General features: G+C 42.6%; 1 protein-coding gene and 1 pseudogene across 3 annotated transcripts in view; one reads left to right on the plus strand and one right to left on the minus strand.

The window, feature by feature from the left end:
* Positions 1-218: 218 nt before the first annotated feature.
* LOC136619812 (E3 ubiquitin-protein ligase Praja-2-like) lies at positions 219-3,797 on the plus strand (annotated as a pseudogene).
* Positions 3,798-12,579: 8,782 nt separating this feature from the next.
* Positions 12,580-27,002, minus strand: part of ARID4B (AT-rich interaction domain 4B) — a 258,458-nt gene continuing 244,035 nt past the window's right edge. For all 3 annotated transcript variants that reach the window (XM_066596005.1, XM_066596006.1, XM_066596004.1), the window contains 2 exons: positions 20,927-21,073; positions 12,580-15,497 (listed from right to left, as the gene is read on the minus strand). In XM_066596005.1, the coding sequence (XP_066452102.1) occupies positions 15,370-15,497; positions 20,927-21,073 (275 nt within the window). In that variant the 3' untranslated portion in view covers positions 12,580-15,369. The remainder of the gene's footprint in view (positions 15,498-20,926; positions 21,074-27,002) is intronic.

A 27,002-nucleotide genomic window follows, 5' to 3' on the forward strand; every position in this document is an offset into this window, starting at 1 on the left:
TACTATATCCCTCATCTGCCTCTTCTTGTCCTGGACAATAAATAGAACTCCTTAAAGGGTAAAAAGCCCCGTTCCCTTTCACCAATTCCTATGGCTTACCGTAATAGGAGCAGTCAGGCGTTACATGGAGATTAAAATGCCATTAGGTGATAAGGATGGAGCTGTGTAGTCAGCACTGCTGGAGGCTCCGGACTCTGCCGGGACATCAGGTGGCAGGAATGGGTCAGGAGTCCTGTAAATCTGCCTGACGTAAACCATCAGGTGGCTATCAGACAGTCATAGAGAGGAGATGTGTATGCATGTTGTCTTCCATCAGCTTCCAACCTACTCTGGAAAGTCCACACCGAATTTCAGCTTGACGGGGAAGATAAAGTGAAGGGTTTAAGTTGGACAATGTGCACGTGGAGAAGGACTTAATTTTAAAAAAAAGCCTTTACTTGTCGCTCTTCAGCATTGGTAATGTTTTAATCGCTGATTTGAAGGAAGATAGCAGAACATTGGATGTTAATGATAGTTTGACTGTTTACTGAAGCTGAGCAAAATGCTGTTTCCCCTTTTTAAAGTCAGAGCACGTACTAAGATGTCAGACTTTCAATAATATCACTGACTGCGTGAAAAGCAGGAAAACCTTTGCCAAGCGTGTTTCAGTGGGTCATCCACATCGCTCCCCTCAAAATGCTATTTCATTTGTGAATATTGACTCTTTTAAGCCAGACAGCAGTGAGGGGGAGGAAGGCTTTTATAATGATGATTTTGTAAATTGGGAAACTGAAAAACATAGCAAAACTGTAAATTGCATTCTTTCAGAGTTCCAACAAAAACCTTGTAATGAAGAATCAGCCATTTCTAGCCTAAATTATCAATGCCCAGAAGACCGCTTATCTCAGGTAGAATCTGCTAACTTAGCCAATGGAGTTTGTCCACAAGCTCTGTGTCGAGGGACGAAACCACAGGGGTTAAGAGCATGTGTGATATTGAGCAAAAACAAGATGGACCTGAGCTGCCAGTTAAGAGCAGTATATCTGATTGCAAGGAATTGAGCACAGACAGACATAAATCTGACCTCACAAATAAACCCATTGTCTGGCCTAAAATACAAAAACAGATTCCTGCAAATTCTTCCAAAAAAGATGATTTGATGTCCAACAAAACTAGAAAAGAGGCCAAAAGCTCTAAAAAAGGAATCCATGAAGCACATGGCAAGGTGGAAAAGAACAGCAAGGATTGAAAGGCTCACAATGTTAAAGAATGTAACACCACAAGCTTGGAAGGTGCCTGGAAGAAAGGAGGTCATATGTCTGCAAGAGGAGAACCCGGTTGTGGATGATACATTTTGGGATGATTTTGAAGTCTATCAGCTTCCTGATTGCCCAAAGGACGATGACAGCTCCTATTGCAGTGATAGAGAGTGGTCTACATGTTTACCTTCATACTTCTCTCATGATAAGGACCATTTCTCTATTATCTGATGAGAGCTGGGAGACATTGCCTGAAAAAGAAGAGCACGAGGTTCAGAGCAATAGTAGTAGTCTAAAAGATGAAAATTCTGAGTTTTGCTTCCAAGTTGAAGAACAGAACTTTCTGAAATATGGTGAAATGCCATGGTTACAGTATCGTGAGGACATTGAGAGCAGCACAGATGAGGAAAATGAGATTGGACCCCATTATTTGCCTCCGGGGTTTTTTATTTTAGATGAGAATAATAATTTAGAAAATGATTCAAGTATGAGTGAATACTTGGACGTTGAATGGAGGTTGCTGGATGACTTTGGAGATGGTATTGGTGTTGTTCAAGCCATGTCCTACATGGATTCCTGCTTTCTTACATATATGGCTCTTGAAGAGAGGCTTGCACAGGCTATGGAGACTGCATTGACACATTTGGAGTTCCTCGCAGTAGATGTTGAGCAAGCGCACCCTCCTGCTACAAAGGAAAGCATTGAATGTCTCCCACAGATCATTGGCACGGATGAACAAAACATTATAGGTCAATGTAGATCATGTGCCATATGCTGTAGCAAGTATATCAAAGATCAAAAAAAGAGCTGGAACTATGGTGACTTACAGACCGGTGAAGCACAATTTCTACATTCATCAAATTGGATCACATTCAGGTGTCATCTGGTCTACGCTGCCTCATATTTGGTTTATGCTTCTTCTTGAGGTATGGTTTTATTGGGGGTTGTCTGTGTAGGGGTGGTTTATATGTATATATATATATATATGTGGGTTGTTGTATGATCCTGTATACTTGATAAAGGCTGTATGTAACAGTCGAAACGTTGCAGGAGACACTGTGTCTGTGTAGCACAATAAAGATACTTCTTGTGAAAAAGCAGGAGACACTGTGGCTGTGTACACAATAAAGATACTTCTTGTGAAGCTGGGGATGTAAGTATCCATCCGGAAATATATTGCTCCACAAGTTGCTGCTCTTTATTCTTTTTTTTTTGAAAATCAAGTTTTATTTGATTTTTGTTGCATTATATAAACATATATAACTTGGCATACATACAGATCAGTTTTATGCCTAGTCCTAATGGGCTAGGAGCAGTATAAAAGCCATATCAACTAACAACGGTAAGTAAAAGTAGAATTTAGCTCTAACTTGTACCCCTACACCGGATACTGCAGTATCTCTTATATACATTTCTTGGTGCATGGTGGGTTAAAAGACAAAACACTGGGAGGGGTGGTAGGTGGGGGGGGTTGTGAAGGGGGGAGGGTAGACGCTACGGGAGGGGTAGAGTATTTGGTGTCTGAGGTTGCTCGAGTGTCTGCTCCATGTCGCTCCCGAGGTTTCCTGTATGTAATCCTAGCGCGGTAATCAGGTCAAAACCTCTAGATATCTGTCATCCCTAAAGGTGTATTTAAGGCTTGTTTGCTTGCGTTAGAAAATATGTATGTGTGTAGAAGAACCCAGTGAGATAGGTCCACTGAGAAGGTACTGCACAAATTATTTCTGTATGTCCTGCATCTATCCCCCCACACCAGGGCCTTCCAGGGGCTCCACATCTGTACGAATTCATCATGCTTTCCTCTTCCCCAACTTGCTAGTTCTTCTATATTGTAGATTAAGTTAACTTTTTCCCTCCATTGGTTCAATGAGGGTGGGGATTCCTGTAGCCACAGTAGAGGAATAAGGGCCTTAGCTGCATCAATTGCCAGGGCAATTAGTATGTTCCTCATAGGATGGAAGGCTGCAGAAGGTCTCCAAAGGAAGATCAGATCAGCAGTGCGTGTTAAGTTTGGTGACATGCCTTTTAGTGTTTTCTCGACCCCCTTCCAGTATGGGTTAATAAGGGGGCATTCCCACCATATATGTAGGTATGAGCCTATTCCCTGGTTGCACCTCCAGCATCTGTCATGGGGGGGCAAGTTTGTAGTCGGCTAACCATTGGGGGGTTTTATACCACCGTACCAAGAGTTTATAATTGCTGCTCTTTTTTCTATTTTTGTGGATACGTTGTTTATGAGGATCCATTGGTCCAGATCCTTATTAGAGCGTGCAACTGCCACATCAATATTGTTTGCTCTCCCAGTGGGATACTTCTAAGTGTGCTGCAGGTAGGACAACGTTGGGACTTGAGTATATCAAAGATGAAATATTAACAAAGCTCCCTTGTCACCATCTCTTCCATAAGCCTTGCATGACATTGTGGTCACAAAAATCTGGAACATGCCCTGTGTGCTGTCATGTCCTGATATCTCTGCTTCCTGAAGTTGCTGCAGCCACTTCCTTCCTGTCGGACTATGACAATCCCTCATCAATTCATAGCGCAGCAGGAACCCGATAAATCCTAATCTAACTGTCTGGTTCTTGGACGAAGGCACAAACATGACAGACGTGTCCTTGTATGCCCACTGGCCTACCGTCACGGACTTAGCATAGAGAGGGAACATAAGTGTAAGAATAAACTTTTTACCTGTGGATCCAATTGATCTCTCAGTCCCGATGCAGGGGCATAGTGTAAGTTGTCCAGTGGGTAAAGAGGTTATTTATCACTGTCTCTGCTTGAGTGCAACGGAGTGCTACAGGTATATTTTTATGTACCAAATCAAGGCTTAAAGGGGTTGTCCCGCGAAAGCAAGTGGGGTTATACACTTCTGTATGGCCATATTAATGCACTTTGTAATATACATCGTGCATTAATTATGAGCCATACAGAAGTTATTCACTTACCTGCTCCGTTGCTAGCGTCCCCGTCTCCATGGTGCTGTCTAGTTTCAGCGTCTAATCTTCTAATCTCCCGATTAGACGTGCTTGCGCAGTCCGGTCTTCTCCCTTCTGAATGGGGCCGCTCGTGCTGGAGAGCTGCTCCTCGTAGCTCCGCCCCGTCACGTGTGCCGATTACAGCCAATCAGGAGGCTGGAATCGGCAATGGAACGCACAGAGCCCACGGTGCACCATGGGAGAAGACCTGCGGTCCACCGTGGGTGAAGATCCCGGCGGCCATCTTCGCAAGGTAAGTAAGGAGTCACCGGAGCGCGGGGATTCGGGTAAGTACTATCCGTTTTTGTTTTTTTTTAAACCCCTGCATCGGGTTTGTCTCGCGCCGAACGGGGGGGGGGGCGATTGAAAAAAAAAAAAACCCGTTTCGGCGCGGGACAACCCCTTTAAATATGAGTTGCTTGGAGACACATCACATAGCGGTTATGTAATCATGAATGATTTTGTTTACTTGTTAACAAGCAGAAGTATTTATAGTCCTTTAGACAAAGACATTGAAAGCAAGGCTAGAGGGCAACTGTCATATACATATGCATAATGTATTACAATTCTTTATTATGGGTTACTAAAGCTGTCTCTGGGATTGTTGATTGGTTAATCAAAAGCATTCCTGAGCTTGCATGCTGGCTGTGTTTGACAATAATCAGTTACCTGAGTCTAGTTAAGGTTTAAACAGTTGAATATAAAATATATAAAAATAAATTGGTATACTCATTTAAGGCTTATGTGGTTATATATATTGTAGCACAGCGGGGGTTAAAGAGCACACCAAACGGTCACTTTTCTTCTTGTTTGGTTTATTTATACAGTCTTTAACAGAAACATAAACAACTGGGTCTCCAGAGAAATAATAAATGATAGCAACATCAAAAGTCTCTGTTCAAGGTTAAACCTCCACAGTCCGGAGGTGAAGCAGGTAAATCCTCAGCTGAGGAGACCATACAAGTCCATAGAGTTCCACAGACCTGTGGATGTCCAGAGTGCAGCTGGTCCTTATGCCTTCAATCTCTCAGGCTCTAGTCCAAGGGCAGGCGTATCCCCCAGGGGTCCGGCTGGAACCGTGCAGCGCCTCGTCCACAGCGCATCTCTACTGCATAGAACAGGAATCACCGGTTAACTGCAGCCTGAATCTCCCAGGCACACACACCTCCCTCTACCTTCCACTTGTCTCCTTAAATGGCATGCTGGACAGGTTGTAAGATCTGGCCTGGAGTGAAAGAGGACCGGACTACATCACAGAGGCGAATAACCTCTGTGACACATACCTTCCACTCCAGACCATTCCTCTCACCCTGTTACATACCTCCCCCCTCTGCCCCAAGCCGTCCGGCTGGGCACCAACTGCAGCTGAACAATAAATCCTAGACAGGGCATCTGCATTACCATGTAATTTTCCCAGCCTATGTTCCACTTCAGTCGAATTCTTGTAACGTTAAGAACCATCTTGTCACGCTGGCATTATTCCCTTTATTTTTATACATCCACTTCAAGGGAGCATGGTCTGAGATTAGTTTAAATTTCCTTCCCTGGAGATAGTACCTTAGGGAGTCTAAGGCCCATTTTACCACTAACCCTTCTTTCTCAACTATGGCATAATTTTTTTCATAAGGGGGCATTTTTCGGCTTAAGAACAGCACGGGAAGCTCTTCTCCATTAATCTATTGGGACAATATGGCCCCCAGCCCTACTTCCGACGCATTCGTCTGGACTATAAACTCTTTTGAAAAGTCGGCAGCTATCAATATGGGCTGTCGACACAATACACGTTTTAGCTGTTCAAACGCATGTTCCGCTTCTGGTGTCCACTGCACCATTACCGACTTGTTCCCCTTTGTAAGCTCTGTCGGCAAGGCTGCAATCGTGGCAAAATAGCCCACTATTTATACCGAACATAAGATTTCCACCGAGTATGGACTTAATCCATTTTCAGTGGTGGAAGACAAATGAACTGACAAATCTTAGCCACTTTTTAATGGGCTCCCAGATAATAACACTAAGCCAACTCCAAGCTAACTACAATCTCCCAACAGCAGAAAACTTCCGAGCCAACCAAATATTCCACTTCCTACATTCACTGGACTTACCTAGGGTGATCCCTGAAATGACAACACTTGAAAGATTATGTAAAAACAACCCCTTGAGGAAAGGAACTTTATCTTTACTATACAAAATGTTAAACGAGCCTGATACAGAAAGCAAACTTCCGTTTATGCGAAAGTGGGAAACGGAACTACAAATCCACATGTCAGTGGAAAGATGGCAACATTGTTGTGAAACTATCACTAGAGGAAGCCACCAAGTCTCCTTAATGGAAACGTCCATTAAAATCTTACACCGCACTCACCTAGTCCCAGTAAGAATAAATAAATTTTTCCCCTTGACTTCACCACTCTGCTTTAGGGGATGTACAGAAGTAGGATCTCAAGCCCACATATGGTGGAGTTGCCCGGTGGTAGCCAGACTATGGTCTCAGATACACAGACTATTGCAAAGACTATTTATTGGTCCACTCCCAAAATCTCCAACAATATTCCTACTAGGAGATCGTCCGCCAGGAATAAAATATCAAGCACATAAATTGATCCAGCACATATGTATGGCAACTAGAATCCATATAGCAGCGAGGTGGAAACAGCCAACCCTCTTATATAATGAAGTCCAAAACCGGATCTCCCAGATAGCCCTATATGAGAGAATACATGCTATACAAACTGACACTCTAACGAAATACAGTGAATTATGGAGACCTTGGATTGAAATGATGGACATCCCAGGCCTTAGACATAACTTGCTCTCAACCTAAATCCCCCCCGATAACCACACAAATCCTAAAAGAGCTAAGCAAAAGAAATACCCAAAGTCGGTAGCGAATGGAAAACAAAGTGTGAAGACCTACTTTTCCATGTTCTTTCATGTTTTTATGTTTCCTTTATAATTTTGTAATTGCTGAAGCCTGAATATCTAGAATTCACCGAAAAGGCCAAAAACAGGCGATATAGTAGAATTCAGCTCGTTAAAAGAAAGGTTATGTAAGAAATGTACAAAAATGTCTGAAAATAAACCTTTGTCATTCCTTCTATTAATCTCACCGCCCCCTGCGTGGGGAAATAAGAAAGCATGAATGACTACTGTTTTAACTCTGAACTTTAATAAAATCTGTTGAAACTAAAATAGCCCACTATACCTAAAAACGCCCACACCTGTTTTTTGGTTAGGGGTCTTGGCCAGTCCTGAATGGCTTCCACTTTATTAATTTGGGGTTTAACTAGCCCCCTACCCACTATGTAGCCAAGGTATTTGACCTCTTCCATTCCCACTGCACATTTTTTTGGATTTATCGTGAACCCCACCCTCCTGAGGGAGTCAAATATTGCCTGAACCTTGCTGAGGTGGCTTTCCCAGTCCCGGCTAAATATTATGATGTCGTCTAAATAAGCTGCTGCGTACTTCTTATGGGGAGCTAGGATTTTGTCCATCACCCTCTGGAATGTTATGGGGGCTCCTTTTAGTCCAAAAATGTATGGTCACATACTGAAAACACCCTTCTGGGGTAGAAAAAGCCGTCTTTTCTTTCGCGTTGGCCGACAGGGGAATCTGCCAGTACCCTTTTGTGAGGTCTTGTGTAGTCATATACCGGGCTGAGCCGAGTCTGCCAATCAGCTCGTCGACCCGGGGCATTGGGTACGCATCAGATTCAGAAACTTCATTAAGCTTCCGGTAATTATTGCAGAAGCGCCATTCCCCTGACGGTTTCGGCACCAAGACTATGGGGCTTGACCATCCACTTGTGGATTCCTCAATGACCCCCAGTTCAAGCATCCTTTTTACCTCCTGGGACACTACTTCCCTGCGGGCTTCAGGGATCCTATAGGGTTTTATATTGACCCTTACGTTAGGATCTCATGTTCCAGGACCCTAGCGCGACCGGGTCGGTCGGTAAACAGATCTCTATTCCTCTGCAAAAATTCTTTGCTTTCTTGTCTCTGGGATTTCAACAGGGTTTCTGCTATAATCACGTCCTGGATATTACCCTCCGGCTCCATGACCAAGCAGGGAGAACCCAGTGAATCCCACTCCTTCCAGGGTTTTAACAAATTTACATGGTAAATTTGGGTGGGCTTTCTCCTACCTGGTTGGAGGACTTTATAATTGACCGTCCCTACTTTTTCCACCACCTCATATGGTCCCTGCCACTTGGCAAGAAACTTACTTTCTACGGTGGGGACTAGCACCAGCACCCAATCCCCTGGGTTAAACTGTCTGACTCTGACTGCCCAATTATAGACATTAGCCTGCCTTTTCTGTGCTTGGAGTAGCTGTTCTTTTACTAACGGCATTATCTTGGCAAGTCTCTCCTGCATTTAGGCCACATGTTCAATGACACTCTTATGTGGGGTGGCTTTGCTCTCCCATGTCTCTTTTGCTATGTCAAGTAGTCCACGGGGTTGTCGTGCATACAATAGCTCAAAAGGAGAGAACCCCGTGGAGGCTTGTGGTACCTCTCAAATGGAAAATAGTAAGTACTGAAGCAAACAGTCCCAATCCCGGCCATCCTTTTCTACCACCTTTTTTTAGCATATTTTTTAATGTTTTATTGAACCTTTCCACCAACCCATCTGTCTGGGGGTGGTAGACGGAGGTGCGCAATGGCTTAATCCTCAGCAACTTGCACAGTTCGCTCATCACCTTAGACATTAATGGGGTCTCCTGGTCTGTTAGGATCTCTTTGGGGAGCCCCACCCGAGTGAACATCTGGAACAATTCTTTACTGATACATTTAGAGGAAGTGTTCCTCAGAGGTATTGCTTCTGGATACCTGGTGGCGTAGTCCACGATTACAAGGATATACTGGTGACCTCTAGCTGACTTCACAAGGGGTCCCACTAAATCCATAGCGATTCGCTCAAATGGTATTTCTATTATTGGTAATGGTACCAATGGGCTTCTGAAGTGCGAGATAGGAGCAGATATCTGGCACTGAGGGCAGGATCTACAGAAATCCTCTATTTCTTTATGACACCCCGGCCAGAAAAATCTCTGTAAAATGTGTTCCTGTGTTTTTTCTGCCCCTAAATGACCGCCCAGTATGTGAGTGTGGGCTAGGTCGAGGACCGTACGCCTATATCCATCAGGTATCAGAAGTTGTTTTATCACTTCATTATTTACTTTCGTTACCCGATATAACAGTTCATTAATCAATTCAAAATGAGGAAATCGCACCTCACCCCCTGCCTCTTGGGATACACCATTAATCACAGAGATATTTTCTCGTGCATTTCTTAAAGTCAGATCATTAAGCTGTGCAGTCCCAAAATTATCCCTGTTCACCTCAAGGTCAGGTACCTGGGGTTCCGGAGTGGGTTCCTCAGAATCAGTCAGTCCTGCAAAGGGAAATTCGTTATGCTGATGTTGAACACCTCCCGTGGTGTTCGACATGCCGGTTCCGCAAGGCCGCGGTACCTCCGCCCATAGTTCCCAAAACAACGGGAAGTCCCTCCCAATTATCAGTGTGTAGAGTAATTTGTTAACCACCCCCACCTGGTGTACATAGGTTCCACACACTGTGCCGATGGTCACCTGGGCAACCGGGTATTCTTTAGTGTCCCCGTGTATACAGACCACCCCCAATCTGCCCCGGGGGCCCAGTCCAGTGGCGATGGCGGAGTCCAGCAACGAAATCATGCTCCCTGAGTCCAGCAAGGCTGACACTTCCACACCATTCACTGGCACTTGACACATCTGGGGCTGGGTGTCTCTGTCCACCCCTGTAGCGCAGGTAGAATGTGCCACCAAAGAACAGCCCCGGCCATAGGAACATTCCATGGGTTCAACCCGAGCTGGACAATGAGCGGCGATATGCCCTGGACATTGGCACTCCCAGCACGTAACGGGGTTGACCGGGTTTCTTTGCACGGGCTCCAACCCCCTCTGGTTCCTTGGCTTCCTTTCTGAAATGGATTTGGCGCTCTCTCTCCGAGCGTCTGCAGGATGACTAGAAGGCCTCACAGCCGCCGCGGTCTCTTCCGCTGCAACATACCGTTCGACCAAGCCCACCAGGTTGTCGATATTCTCGGGATTTCCCTGGGCCACCCATCGTTGGATAGGCCTGGGCAGAGTCTGCATAAACCGGTCCATCACAACTTTCTCTACTATTTGTGTAGGCGAGTAGGTTTCCGGCTGTAGCCATTTTTGGGCTAGGTGCAAGAGATCAAACATTTGTGACCTAGGAGGTCTGTCTTGGCTATACTTCCAGTGATGGACTCGCTGTGCTCGGACTGCCATGCTCACTCCCAGGCGAGCCAAAATCTCAGTTTTTAGCTTATATTCCCCGGCATCCTGTTGGAGCAAGTCATAATATGCCTTTTGCGGCTCCCCAGTGAGATAGGGGGCTATAACTTCCGCCCATTGTTCTGGTGGCAGTTTTTCCCTTACTGCCACCCTTTCAAAGATGGCCAGGTAAGCTTCTACATCATCCTCTGGGGTCATTTTTTGTAAAGACCCCCTTACAGTTTTTAATATGTCCATGCTAGTGGATGACTTCTTCTCTTTTCTTTTAGTCTCCATTAGCATCGCCATCTGACGAGTCAGCAATTGGTTTCTTGCTGCAGACACAATGCTTTCTGCTGCTGTGTGCTAGTTGCTGCTAGCTGTTTTATTAACTCCTCCATGGCTATGGCAACAGTTTGTTTTTTCTCGGGGAGTCTACTACTGTCAGTGCCTTGAGCTGTTTTATTAAGTCCTCCAGAGCTATGGCAACAGTTCATTTTTTTTCCTTGGGGAGTCTACTACTGCCCGCGCATCCTCCACCACTTGTAGCACAGCGGGGGTTAAAGAGCACGCCAAACCGCAAAAGGCTGCAAAAGTAAGCCTCCTAAAGCACTTTATATTTGCAGTGAGACGACTCGTCCCAAGGCTCTATATACCCTCATGAGGTTTGACGAATTGGGGGCAGAAGACCCTAAGTCGTGGGAAGCATACTACAGGACATGGCAGCCTTGGGTGGCGTTCAGAGGGTCGGACGCCCTTAAACGCTGGGTAGAACGAGGCTCACTAAACTGATCCACCTTCTGGGTCGGCACATGGAGGACCTCCCACTCAGAGTCAAACAGTTGAATATACCTCACTTCCCCACCCACGCTTGTCCCCTCCTCCTCATCCCCCCCCCCCCCCCCCTGTCTACGTCTGAGTTTTTAAAAAATTTTGGATAAGATAAGTTCTCTCGAAGGGGAAGATGGACTCACATTCTCTCAAACGCAACCGAGTTCGGGGCAAGCCCTGCGTCTCGAACTCTAGACTGAAGTTTGGGAGAGGGGTAGAGGACGGCCACCGGAGCAAACCGTGAGTTCTAAACATTACCAGATTAAGATGGTGGCGACGGGCACATCCTCTGCCCTAAACCCTCCCCTCTCCCATCTTCCCTCATCGGTTTATCCGTTCTTCCTTCTATACAGTTCCACTAAAAGATTTTATTTTAAAGCATAACCATTATCTACCTGTTTGAATGTAATCAATAAAATTTATTTGAATCAAAAAGTGGAATTTTGTGTTGACTTTAGAGAAACCACTTGTTTTAGGCCTCATGTCCACGGGGAAAATCAAATCTGCTCCGGATTTGTAACGCGGATTTGGGCCGCGGATGCAGTGCGGATGAGCTTAAAATAGTATTTTATTGCATGCGGATGACACGCGGATGCGTTTTTTTTCACGCGTGTATGCACGCGGATGGCATTTTTGCATCTGCGCGTGAAAAAAAATGCAAGGCCACTGAAAAAGAAGCCAAACTTGTAATCCGCATGCAGATTTCACGCACCCAAATAAATGGCATTTAACACCCGCAGCGGATTTCCCGCACCCCATAGAGATCAATGGGGCCATCCGGAGCGTGATCCGCACCTAAATGGAGCATGTCCATTTTTTTTCATGCTCCATGATTTTTCTAATTCACATTTATTGACCATCCGCGGGTATTTAGCTTCCCTGCGGGTGGTCAATGCATTCCTATGGGGCGCGGATCCGCGCGCGGGTGATCCGCTGCGGATTTTAATTATTATTTTCCCCGTGGACATGAGGCCTTAATAGTTGTGCTGAGCTATTTAAATTGTTCTTTTTTTATTTTTATTTTTTGCAAACAACAGAATATTTGGAAATTTGGCAATTAAACTTAATTTGCAATGGGGGTTGAATAATTGTGATTGCAATTGCATGAGTGCTATGTTTTCATTCAACCTTTTTATCTGCTGGACACCATCTATTCAGTACTAAAATATTTCTGTTGTTGACTAAGTCTGATTTGATTATACATTTTCTGTCAGTCTTCAATATTTGAAAAAAATGTAAATATTCTTAAAAAGATTCACAAACTATGGCATTTTATTTAATTTTTTTTTCTTACATTTCTTTACAATATAGTACATTGTTCACCGCCTACTAGACTCAATAAATACGGTATGCCTTATTGTAAGCTAAATGGTACTTTTCTAAAATTCCAAAAACACTTATGGTCCAATTAAATAGGTTCATAAGAAAAAACGAAATGTACTTAAAATGTAACAGAAATGTAATGTAATGGAAAAGAACTAAAATGAAAAATAAAACCTACACAAACACATTTAGTTAACAAGTGAAAAGAAACATTCCAACTCATTTGCCAGACATTTTCTATAATAAATTAAAGGGAACCTGTCATGTCCCCACAGCACCATGAACTAAGTTATACTGTTGGCGGAGGTGACAGGAAGCCAGGTGATGGATTTTATATACTCACCTGTTCCTGCGATCCCTCTGAAGTAGGTGTGCAGCAAGAAAATCTTACTCTTTTCAGAGTCCCATGTGCACGCTCTCCCATAGACTTGAATGGGAGAACTTGCATGGGATTTTTATGCCACGTGCCAACTTCAGAAGGGGACACTGCTGGATTATGGAAAAGGATGAGTATAAAAAATCCATCACTTCGTTCCCTGTCACCTACCCTAACCACACTATAACTCAGGTTATGGTGCTGTGGGGACGTGACAGGTTTTCTTTAAAGATATATAACAGTCTTGGTTATGTAGAAGCACTCAATTTAATAGCTGTCAATTTAATAGCCTTAAAGAGGTAGATCCATCGCAGAGTATTACCCCATCCTGATGCCCTCATTCCACTGGCCAAAGCACCAAGCGGTGGCCTGCTTTTGTAGACACAGTTGAGCATTCTGTGCCCCACAATTTAAGTAACTCCCATATAAGTGAATGAGAGTTACGTAAAGAGCATAGCACAGGGAGCCAGGCTGTTTCTGTAACTCCTAAAAATGTACAAATTGTGTAGCTTGCTGTGCGTTTAAATCCCATTCACTTCTATAGAAGTTACAGAAACAGCGTAGCACAGGCTGCTTGGCTGTGTCTGTAGAAAACAGCCACCTCCGGAATCCTGGATGTGGTAGCCAGCTGGGAGAGAGTAAGGCATAGGATAAAATGCTGGAAAGGGAATACCTCTTTAACCATAATTCCAAGCAATATAATACACAAGTGCCTGCCAAAGAGACAAATTACATCCGGGAGAGAAACAGAATTGATAGTGTTCAGTATTTACTCAAGGATTTTTCACAGATTGTGGAATATGTAATGAGGAAAAAAGTCCATTCGATTCTGCTGTTAAAATCAAAGCTGGTAATGACTACAGCTTGTCACTCAGTTATGCTATAATGTCATTATAGCAAGTCTCCCATCAAATTTATTCATATTAAAAAAAGTTTCACTTCTAGAGAGAATATGAATTTCTGCACAATATGTTAGAAATGCCAAATGTAGGACACAGATAACTGGACTGAATTACTATTAGAACCAAACAACCTGTGCTTTATTTAACATATGCCAAGTCAAGTGAATGACATCTGCAAAGAGGAAAACTGGTTTGCTTTCATTAACCGGAACACATTACACTTCCAATCCTAACAGTTTCTGTAGAAGATTTTTATTAAAGAAATAAAATTGAAGCACAACAGATTGAGGGTCATTTACCAAGTGCTGTGCTTCTGGACACGAGTGTGCTGTGACGCGTCTTTCAACAATGCACATAAAGAACTGACTAGTATTATATAGCAGTTAATGGCGTCTAAGAAACTAAACCTCTGGAAACCTCCAACTACCCCCAACATACATGTCATCCAACGACTCTATTATTACATTAAAGGGCATTCATCACTAGAACACAACACTTGAAGTCAAAGCATGTAGAGGATTCTTGGAAGATGGGAGTTAGGGGAGCATTTGTACTAAGTGGTAAGGAAATCTAGAGTTGCCTCAGCATAATGAGAAGTGCTTACAAAGTTCCTTGTGAATCCTTAGCAGGTCTTCGGACAAGTCAACGTTCTTACACTTTATGGCATTTTGGCATCTGATCCCCCCCCCCCCCCCACCAATTTGCACTGTTGTGAGCTATATGGTAGGTGCATTGGCTCTCCGGCTCTTATTGTGTCTTAAAATCTGTGAGTGAGGACTGAACAACAAATCCCCTTATGCGTTAATGCGTCAAAAATATTTATCTAGAAGCCAAATGAAATAGTAGCGGAGGACATAAATGGATGAGAACTGCATCCATATAGCAACTGCACCTCTTTATAAATAGCAGCTCTGATTTAGCCCCTGAAATAAGCACACAAGGGCAAAGAAATATACTGTTTAATAATAAGAATCATCATTGTTATAACTTGGAGCCGTCATCACACATCCTTGTTTTGTATGTAAGTGCAGTTCTGTCTGTAGGGCAAAGCGCCCTTTTACATGCTAACAAAAAAATGGCATCCTGTCAGCCTTGTTACAACTACTGTGTTCCAATCTGCACAGCACTTTATAAAAGACCCTTGATATAATTACTGCATAACCCTCATATGACATACAACAATAACCTCCATCTCCCACCGCAGGAGGCATCAAGAGCACAACAGAACTTCCAGACTAGTTGGAAACAATTATTGCTTGAAGAAAATCAGTTTACTTCTACGTCATAAAAAGTGCACTTAAGTGCATGGACAACACATCAAAAATGCAATAGAAAATAGTGCCTGTCTGTACTTGTGTTGCAGTGCAGTATAAAAATAAGTCCATGGCCTCAACAAGTTGAACATTAGTAAGTGCATAGTGCATTGAAAAGTCCCTCTGTCACCTGCACTCAACGGCCATTGCATTCTGTGTTGATGTTGATAGGGTTGGGTCTGCTAAGGTCAACATTACAGCTGCAGTGATTGAACTTGAGGAAGGTGATGATGACATGGTGGATAGAAGTGCACCTGTGAAGAAGAAAACATTCTTAAACAAGAGTAAGGATATGGTCTGACAATATGGTAATGGCTTGTGACTGTAAACCTACCTATGGGTAGGTTAATGGCCATTGCATGTGAATGGGGTGTAGGCCACATGCTGTTTCCACTTTGTCAGACTGTAACACATATTTGATATTAGATTTCAAGCATGTCGTGTTGCTACAAAATCGCGCAACAAAATTGTCCGATTTGCTTGCATAATTTTGTAGCGATGCGACAGTGCTACAAATCGCATGTATGTAGAGCCCATGCTTTCCTATGGGTTCCTCTACACGAGCGATGTTTTGCAGCCTGCTACATTGCAAGACTACATAATTGTGGCATGATCTATACAGCCGCAATTTGCGGGGGTTTTTTTGTAGCCCATATTTCCCTATGGAGCCTCCCTGTTTATCGCATCACAGCACGAAATTGCTATTTTTATACAATGCAATACAATGTTTTTTAAAATTTGAAAGTCCTATTAACTTCCTCACTACAAAATCATTTTACAAAAAAAGCATCAGTGACGCTACAAAATAGCAGAGATATCGCTGTCGCCCGTGTGGAAGCGCCCTAATACAGATAAGAAAATAGATTTGGCACAACTTGCTAGGTCCAGTAGCTACATGTTTCTTCTTTGTAACATCTCGTGGCTGGTATACATGCATATTAGCGATCTGCAACAATTATGCACATATTTAGTCTATTACAGGACTCCTCTTAGCCAAGTCTGTTTGGCACTTCTCAAAAGTATTGAAGTAGGAGAAGGTAATTTCGCACATGCCATGTACGCATCTTCTTTTGTTTAGTTTGTGACATAATGCTAGTTTACTGCATTTTGCTTTTTTTGCTGTAGGTTTCCAGCAAAAACTGCAATATGGCCGCAATGTACGAGAAGGCACAGCCTCACTGTCCTTGAAGAGAATATCACAAGAGACAACAGTCTCCAAAAGCAAACCATGAGAAGTAGAATACGCATAACCCCTTAATGACAAGCCTATTTTTTGGTTTAAGGACCAAGATTGTTATCGTAGAATTGCAAAAGCCATAATTCGTTGACCTAGCCATATGAGGGCTTGTTTTTTTGGGACAGGTTGTACTTAATGAGCACAAATCTGGGGTATATATACTGTGTTATTCTTTAATTACATTTTTGGAGGGAGGAGGTGCATAAACCCCTCAGAAATCCAACCATTATTTTTGGCTTTTGTTTTTATGGCATTTACCATTTCTCTCTTCCCTGGATCAGCACGATTACTGCGATACCAAGTTTATATAGGTTTTTTTTTTACCGCTTTTGCATAATAAAATTTTTTTTTTAAAGAAAAATAACTGAATCTGCATCTCCGCAGTCTAAGATTGATAGCATTTTTATTTTTCCGGCAATGGAACTCTGTGAGGTCTTGTTTTAATGCGAGAAGAGTTGTAGTTTTTATTGATACCAGTTTGACGTACATGTGACTTTTGGATTGCTATTTATCGCAAGGCGAATAAAAGAAAAATAGTAATTCTGGTGTTAGTTTTTAAAATTATTTTCAAAGCGTTCACCCTGTGCGATAAATAAAAAAATATTTACAACATTTTCTTTTAAGGCCTTATGTCCATGGGCGGATCGGATTCCGCATGCGGGAGCCCGCAGCGGTATCCGACCCAGCCTGCGTCCAAGGACCCTGCGGGTCTTCTAGTTCACATGTGCAGTGGAGTTTTTTTTTTAAGCTCCTGCTTTCCAGCGGAATCCACAGCCCATCCGCAATTCAATTGCGGATGGGCTGCGGATCGGACGGCTTCCATTGACTTCAATGGAAGCTGTCCATGCGAGATCCACAGTGAAATGGAGCATGCTGAGATTTTTTTTCTGGGCCAAAAGATCTGCAAATCGAATCTGCATGCTTTAATTTAGTTGCAGACGCCCGTGTATCCCTATGGGTGGCTTGATTTGCGGGCCTAAATTAAACTTTCTTTTGACAGTATTTTTTAGTCTTCCTAGGGGACTTGAAGATGCCATAGTCTGATTACTACAATAGTACATTGCATTAATTATGTAGTGCATTCTACTAAACCTACGACAGCAGCCTACTAGAATCTAATAAGTTGAGTTACATGGCAGACATAGAGGCCTTTGTCAGACTTCCAGCTGCGCATCGGGCTATGTATGCAGAGGGGTCGCGGGGCGACCTCTCTGCATACAGCGCTGGCATCAGCTGTTTACTATAGCTGACACCCGCGGGCAATAGCCACGATCAGCCGAATGGAAGATTGCGGCTATTAACCCTTTAAATGCCGCTCTCAATTCTGACAGCGGCATTTAAAGCCCCCGAACACTGTTTGGGGGTCCCGTACGGCCCCCCCCCACGGTTAGATTGGGGGAGCCATGCAGATGTCATGGCTGCAGGGGGCCTTCTGAAAGGCCCCAGGGCTGCCTTGAGAGACTGCCTATCAAGCCATCCCCGTGGGCTGCCTGTCAGAATGCAGTATAGCATTATGTCATACTGCAGGAGCGATCAAAGTATCGCATATTGTAGTCCCCCAGGGGGACTTAAAAGTAAAATGAAAAAAAGAGCAATAACGTTTTTTTAAATGTAAAAAAAAAAAATAAAGTAATACAAGTTTAAATCACCCCCTTTTGCCATATCTATAATTAAAAAGTTTAAATAATAAAGTAAAAATACATTTTTGGTATTGCCGCGTCCGTAAAAGTCCGATCTATCAAAGTAGCACATTATTTACCCCGCACGGTGAACGTCATCCGAAAAAAAAAAAAAAGAACGCCAGAAATGCACTTTTTCAGTCACCCTGTCTCCCAGAAATAACACAATAAAAAGCGTTCAAAAAGTCATACGTATTCCGAATTAGTACTAATGGAAATTACAGGACATTCCGCAAAAAATGAGCCATCAATGAACTATGTCGACAGAAAAATAAAAAAGTTATTGAGCGCACAAGATGACCGCAGAAAATAATTGAAAAAAATTAAATGTCTTTGAAAAAAAAAAAAAAGAGTAGTATAGTAAAAAAAAACTATACAAGTTTTGTATCGTAGTAATCGTACTGACTCATAGAATAAAGTTATCATGTCGTTTTTGTTGCAGTTTGTGCGCCGTAGAAACAAGACGCACTAAAAGATGGCGGAATGTCGTCTTTTTTTCATGTTACTCCACTTAGAATTTTTAAAAGTTTTTCAGTACATTATATGCTACATTAAATAGTACCATTGAAAAGGAAACAAAATGGAAAAAAAAAGGGCCGCGTCATGAAGGAGCTAAAGCCAATTAATGAGGTCAGTAAAAAGGCGTTTTGGCCGTCGCTAATGAATAACGATGAATGCCTAACAGGTCTGAGAACACAGAGTCAGGCTCACATAATTTGTGATACAATTAGTTTGCTATAGAAAAATCACTTCATTTGCCTCAGAGATGACAAAATGCAAAGAAAAGAGACACTAAGGTGTTTATATGTTGTGCACCAATAGTGGAGCGAGCGCACCATAGCTGTTACAATGAGCAGGCGATTTGTGTATATAATCGCCGCTGTCATGTTCCATCTAGAAAGCGAGGGAAGCACTCTTCAGGTTAGAAGACCACGGGGTACAACAGGGATCAGATGTACTAATACAAAAGTCTTATTGGTAACTCCAATGTATAAAGCCCACACAAACATTGCTCTGTATTGCTAAGTGAATAGGCAATCCATTTAAGCCCTTCGTATACGTTGTACTAGTAATTATTAGGAAATTATAGTACCAGTGCTTCTGGTGGCACAATGCTCCACACAGCTCTGCTACATGCACGTCCCACACAGAGCTCTGCTACATGCACGTCTCACACACAGCTCTGCTATGTTGCTTTCACATATGAGCTGCATGTGTTTTACGAACCTCAGCTTGTGGCTGAGGTGAAATCTTGGCTTGTCGCTGTATCATGTAAGCTGCATTAGCTTCACGGCGGTGTTGATCCCTCTGTGGTGACATGTTTGCATGGTTCACGATTAGATGGAGGCTGGACTGGTGTTGGCGGCATTAGAACTTGAGATGACATAATATCATGTTCAGGACATGTGAAGATAGTGGTGAAGGAATATGCGTCAATGTTGTTAATCAATGAGCACCACCAGCTATGTATGTGGATATTTGTGAGGTGTCATTTATTGGAATCACCACACAGGTGTCCAGCTGTGTCACAACATACAAACTGTTGACTGAGTACTGCTGTATCCATAGTAACTGGGACCGCAGGTCCTGTGAGCATACGAGCTATGTATGTGTAAATTTGTGAGGTGTCATTTAATGGAGTCTCATCACAGCTGAGGACCTGGAGGAGAAGGGAGAATCAGTTTTTAATCGCTTCTGCCTTTTGCTTTCAAAGCTACATAGCGCTCAATGAGCGCTATGTTCTAAAAAGTGAAAGTGGAAGTATTCGTTCTGCTATGTGACCTGACAATCACATGACCACCGGGTTTTCCCTGTTACTGCAGAACTGCAGGGTCCTAGTTGACCCAGATCAGCTCTGTTAGTGACTGATGTCACTACAGGGGGATGTTTTTTCCTTTAACTGGGGCTTTTATGGATGTGCGTCTTATAGATATCCCAGCTACAGTGGAAAAGTATGAAATAATTAAATAAAAGCAACGTGAGTGACCCCAAGATGTGTTATATGACATCAAGGAGGACACAAATGTTAAAAAAATAAGTAAATAAAAATTACAGAATAAAATAAAAATATATACATAAAAAAAGAAAATGACAGACGAACAAATGCCAATCAAAACCGTCGTCCTGTATTTCGAGACTATATAAATTATTTATCAAACAAAACGAGGAACTCCTTTCTGTACTTTATTTTAGTTTAAATATACAAATTTAAAAAATAAAAACTATAAATAAAAAAAACATTTATTTTAGCTGTTTTAATAAAACGGAAAAAAATATAAAAAATAGCCCTATATGTATGTCACGGAAAAAATGCAGCGGAAAACCACCACATTGGTAAAATCCCTAAAAAGTATCTGATCCTTAAGGACCAAAACACCCTGGTCAATAAGGGGTTAAACTGAATACTTTCCCTTTGTGTCCGTCCCCAGCACAGTACAATGCAAGACCAAAAAGCCCCACTCCATTCAGTTTCTGTATTTTTGGAGCAGCAAAATAAAGCCAGATGGAACTGAAACGAGCAAATGAAATATATGCTGTTGAAGACAATGGGGATTTTACTGAATTTGTTTTTTTCCGTTTTTCTGCTTTTATTACAGAACTGAAAAAAAACAAAACGCAGATATGAACAGTGGATACTTTGAGGAGAGAAAAACGTAAGGAAATCAAGGCTCAATTCATTTGCAAACAATGTATAGAAGCATAAAGCGTATTTATGAAATTAATGAGCCGCCCTAAACCTAGTCATAGTTGATAAAAAAACACATACTTTCCCTTTCTTTCTTCTTAGAATGCTTTCTTCTTCTATCAATGGAAGCTACTTCAGATTTTAATGACAGGTAGTGTTTACGCAGTTCTTGCAGCTTTTCCTGAAGAAATGCAATCCGTTCTACACTTGACATGTTTTCCAGGTCAGCTGAAAACATAATAAGAAAGACAATAAATCCTTTACATGTTAGTTTAGGACAATAACACTTAAATCACATACTGAAAAACTGACCTTCAATTATGTTTGTATATCTAGGTATATGTTATATGTTTACAAAGGGGATGGACATAAATATGGAAACACCATTCAAAATACATGGGATTTTAATGATTAGCACAGAGCTGCTTTTTTTTTTTACCTCTGCTTGGCTGAGAGCTTTCCCACCAAATTTGTGTTTACTTAACCTCTTGCCCCGCTCTGGGTGGTTTTGCGAGCCAACTGGTAACAGCAGCTGAGTGGCTCAAACCCCTGATCAATGGAACCTTGTTGTTCGGACAAATGTTCACTACTGCCCAGTAGTATCTGTGTCATATTACCTCCACTTACGTTACATGGGCTTATAAATCAGATTTGAATAAGACATGTAGAGACCAATTTTAAGACATGCATTTCGTACAGTGTTTCCATATTTTTGTCCACACCCTGCAGTTAGGCTATATATGTTCAGACTATGTATTTAAGCAACACAGAGACTTTTGTAGTGGTAGTAACTTATTACTGCAGTGACAGCTGCAGTCCACAACATTGCATAGAACTAACTGTACGGCTTTACACTGCTGTATAGCTCTGTCAGTATTTTTGCTTAAAGGAAACCTGCCATAACCATACATACTACGCTATGTGGCTCAAAGGTGAGGAAACAGAATGACTCTTTCTCTCATTCATCTCTATGGGAGATTTGCACACAGAAAGAGTCACTGTGTGTGTGCACATCAACTTAGTGGGGACACACCACTGGAACGGAGCATCCGGTGAGTATGGGGGGGCGGTGAGGCAAATTTCCTGCTTGCAAAAGTAACTGTCATGCCCCCCCACCCTGTCTCATTGTCCAGCAGTAGTTAATTTCACTATAACTATCAAGCTACTCAACTGCCTATCGGCCTATGAGACTCCGTGTGTAGCATAACCCAACTTCTCCCCCTTTCTCTGCTGCTTAAAACAAATAGCGAGGAGAAGATGGAAGGAGTCAGGCTATATTATGCAAATGAGTAAGGGGGCACAGGGAGCTCTATTACTTTATTGGGATTTAGAGAGGTCCTTTTTACTTTATGGGGGTACAAAGAGGACATAGAAGGCCCACTATTACTTTGAAGGGGCACTACTACTTTGTAAGCACCAAGGTATTAGTATTACTTTTCGGGAGCACAAAGTCAATATTATTACTTTGTAAAGGCGGAACATAGTACTACGTGGTGCATAAAAGAGAATTATTATAGCATAGGAGCACAAATGAGGGCACTATTATTATAGGCACAAAGGAAGCCCTATTTCTTGTGGTGAGCAGTATGAGGGAGTTATTACTGTGTTGGGGCACTGATTCTTTGGGGGCCACAAAAGGGAACACTATTACTACATTGGAGCACTAACAGAAGCATTAGGAGTAACGGGAGGATGGGAAGAGTGTGTAGGGAAGAATCATTGCTGAAAGAAGTGTTTATCACAGATCTATACAAGCGGAAAAAGAGGTCACTACACACAAGGAGCCTCTAAGAGCCTTTTCATAGGCCAAAAGTGCAATCTCTATTAGGGCCTTAGGTGGCAAGAGCATTCATCTAATCACACCCCAACTGTAATCATTTCCATATCTGTCTGAGATGTAACTGCATGCTGAGCTTTGCAGCAAAATGACAACTTCTTCTAGCTGCTGGATTGTTTTTTTGTTTACAAAGAGTATGCTTGTACTCTGCAAGACATAGTTCTGCAGCATCTTTTCCTATAACTTTGTGTTGTGCCATTCCTTTGTTACTCTGTAGTGGAAACCCAATATATATCTATATGGATCGGTGGGCCTTGGCAGTAGAGAGTTGTCAATTTAACATTCTGTATTCATATTTGTTTTCTGTCTTGCTACAAATATAATGTTCTTACAGTTATGCAATAGGTACTTCCGCTCATATGAAAATATCTGTTTTATAACTCTGCTGACATGGGGAAGCCAACATGAAACCAATCTATATATATATATTTCTATTTTTCCGACTGTTCGTGCCTTTAGGAGAAGTATAACCCAGACATAGATAACTGCAGTCTGAAACAGCTACCGCAATAATTTCCCCAGCAATTTTACTGGAAACAGACGCGAATAACATGGGAGGTCTATGCTATTATTAACTCATGATGTAACAACCAATCATATCGAAGGAACCACATGTGGGTCCAAGACAACCCACTCATCTAATCCACCACCTGATGGCCAATCACAGATGACCGGAGGATGGAAGAATTGCAAGATGCTTATCCAATAATTAAACAATACGTTGTATCTATGTAATCTTTGACCTGCCCAGATGGGCGGATATGTTAAACTCTTTTAAAACAGGCTACGCGCCCAACAATAAAGTAGAATTGAGGAAGCTTATACATGCTGAACCTGAGTCAGTGTGGAAACTTCTTATGCGCATATAATCAATTCAGAATTAATCTGGAAGGGTGTAAACATTCCAAATTGAGTAAATTGTGGACAAAAAGCATAGCCACGACAGCTGGTGGCCCGTACGGGGAGTGATCGATAGGTTCCATAGAGCTCGGACAGAAGACACGGACATATGCGACCTTGGACTTGGCGGGCCCAATAAAATCATCAGAACACGGTAAGATAAATTAATTATCTATACCTGTGTGGCTGAGTTCAGGCTCGCCTATGTGCCGTGTCAAGGCCGAACGATTTGGAACTGCACGACAGGTACTTTAAGTCTCGATCACTCGATAAGAACCTGTCATAAGATATAAAAGGAATGTTTGCATGCCTGTTGTCTTGAGAGTACTAGTTAATTGGTGACATCAATAGCTGCCTCTAGGGAGGGCCTGTACGGGGTGTTTCCACTCCTGAGGGAGGAGGGAGCCGTTCAGGTGGCCTGTCGCAGAGACTCAGCAAAATGTGATTGTTCTCAGCAAGAGAAACGACGTAATCTTGTAGATATGATACCTTTTAATGGCTAACAAAAATACATGATGTAATAATAGCGAGCTTTCGTACCAACGCAGGGTAGACTCAGCAGTCCTGAGGCCTGTTTGGAGGGCCCAGGAAAGGGAGAGACTGCCAGAGAAAAGTCTGATATGGGATTTCCGCTCCTGCTAGGCCTGCTTGTAGGGTCCGGGAGAAGGGAGTTGTCAGACACGTATCCCGAGGGGCAGTGAGACTAAGCCAGCCGTACTGGTGCTCTGTCTATTTGTGTGTATGTCCACAAATATTTGTCTGAGGAGACTTCTATAATCATGAATCTGGCAGCCATGATTGAAATTGAAAGGCAACAAACATTGTACCAAGGTCAATTCTTACACCCTCCAGAAAAGTGTGGAAGGGGTGGAGAGTCAAGTTATCATTGATTAATCAAGCAATCTTTCTGTGTGTCCTACCTGTCTTTTATATAAAGTTAGTGTGCTTGTCTGTTGTGTAGAGCTAATCCTGCTGAGTTGTTATATAGAAATAGTCTGTTTGTCTGTCATATAGAATTAGTATCAGTCCTGCTCAACTGTAAGGAGGGATTGTCGGCAGTGAGAACGCATTAGCTGGGTTATAGCCAAGATTAATGCACTGTACGCAGCGGCGCGCTGTGGGTTTGGACTTTATAGGTTAGATTGCATCATTGGATCCCTTCTAGTAAGGCAGACTGCTGAACTGTGTTGCTTTTGAATTGTTAAAACGTTGAAAGTATAGGCTTGTGCCCGTAAGTGAATGTATACAAAGAGTTAACTGAGTTTTAGTGAGAGAGAGGAAGGCTGCTTGACCGAATCTGCAGCCTTCAGACCCCCTTAGTTCCTCATTCTCCAGGAGGAAATAACTTTGTTGTTTAATAAAATAAAGCAATATAATGAGTTATACTGTCTTTAAAACAGATGGAGGTCAGTGATGTACTAAATTGTTAGAGCAGGTGGATTAGACCCAATCGATAGAGGAGAAAACAGATTCATGTGCCATGATAAATAACTACTGTTTGTATGTTTTGTTATGTAATCTAATCCTTGTTATACGCCCGTCACACAAATGTAAAAAGTTATATGCCACTCACATCCTGTGGGGGCTCTTAAGAATACAAACTGTAACAAACGGCGTAGCCCACCATGCCCACAAGAAAATACATCTATGTTTGCCAAGTCCCCAACTGGTGCTGATAATGCCAATTGTAACCACATAGGTGGTCACCGCTGTGAAAATTTCCAACATAATGTCAGTAAGAGGAAGAGAAGGTGGGCTGAAATGGCGTCTGTATCAACACATGCCAAGGACGCCAGCGTTCGATATAACAGTTGAGTTGTATAACAGTTCAGTAAATAGGGAGAATTGCAGTACATTACCAATCAGATGGAGATGCCCGGCATCTAAGACTGCATCTGCCCGGTCGCCGGAAGTCTGGGACAAAAAAAACTGTTGTAAAAGTAAAAATTAGCCACGTTCTCCCTTGTAATCCTGTCTCTGGGCTGTCACAGGAGCGAGAGATTTTAAAAAGAGGAAGTTATGATGCTGCAGTCCTAGGGAAGTTAAATTTAGATAGTTTAAACTGGTTTGAATAGTTAAATTTAATAAACGTTAAAATCAAGTACAGGGAGTAAGAGGTATAGGAAGTAAGTTGCTGCAGAGAAGCCGAAGAATGGGAAACAAGCAGGTAACGATAAGGCCAGGTATCCACAGGAGGAACGGGGCAGATTGACCCGTAATTTGTAAAATGTAAATTGTGTGATGCATAAGACTATCTTTATTTGGTTGTGATGTGTATCCGAGGACTGCCAACGTTGAATTAGAAAATAAGGAAGTGATTAGCCTAATTCAGAGGGGTGGAGCTAGATGATGCAAGAACACGTCTCTTATCCAAGGAGGGGGTAAGAATCATAGATAGCCAGAAGAAAAAGTTTTGTTTTTTTCTCCTGTCTCAAACTCAGCTTTCCACGGTTCCTGACACCCACAAGACAGGCATAGGGAAATTGAATATACCCACCATGATAACATATACGAGACCCAGATACACACCCCTGGGTCAAACAGTATCCCCCTAGTTTAAAAAAAAAAAAAAGGGGGTGAAGGGTCAGCCACACATGTTAGGTGCTGTGTGCTGATGCTTTGGAAAAACTGCTGACCGGCCACGATTTCACCATTAATTTCCCTTGTAGAAGGCCTGGAGGCCTCCCAAGACTAACCAAGTTCTGCAAGAAAGGTTGTTCTGGCCAGGCCATACCTGTACATACACCCGTTGCCAAATTCCGCACCTTTCTGGGCCTTGTTTCATACTGCCGCCCATACGACAGTATTGACACAAAAGCACGGAGGACAACCACGGCCACTGAGATACTACGCCATGAGGGTGGATCCAGTGACTCGAGGAGCTCCCTCATCTGCTTGTGCGGTGGCAGCAGTACAGGCAATGGTTGACAAATCTTCTAAGTTGGTATTGGACTACCCCCTAGTGGTCCACACCCCAAATGACACCCAGAACATACTCATGCAAGTGCAACCCAAGCACTTATCTCTGGCCTATTAGATCTGGCTACAATGTGCTCTTTCCATGCCTCCCCTAATATTTCTTCCCAATGTTGTAATACCTTGAACCCGGCTACTCTTCTTTTAATCAGGTATTCCGGTTCAAACGGGGGAGGGGAGGCATAGGTGATCTGAGTATGGCAGATCAGCTATTTTTTAAAATTGTTTTAAATTCTGTGCAACAAGATTCTGACATAATTGTAGTGATGTACACACTGTTAATGATGCATATTTTGAGTTTTCTTTTGTAGATGGTATCAGGGTGAGGATTGATGATTCCGAACCAGATATGCAGAGGTCACACAACAAGATGTCCTAAACGCAGAAGCTCTGCCTCCGCATGTCTCAGGGCAAGAAGCAGAACCGGAGGCCCTCACTGAGGCG

Source organism: Eleutherodactylus coqui, chromosome 3 (assembly GCF_035609145.1).
Source record: "Eleutherodactylus coqui strain aEleCoq1 chromosome 3, aEleCoq1.hap1, whole genome shotgun sequence".
NCBI classification, from domain to species: Eukaryota; Metazoa; Chordata; class Amphibia; order Anura; family Eleutherodactylidae; genus Eleutherodactylus; species Eleutherodactylus coqui.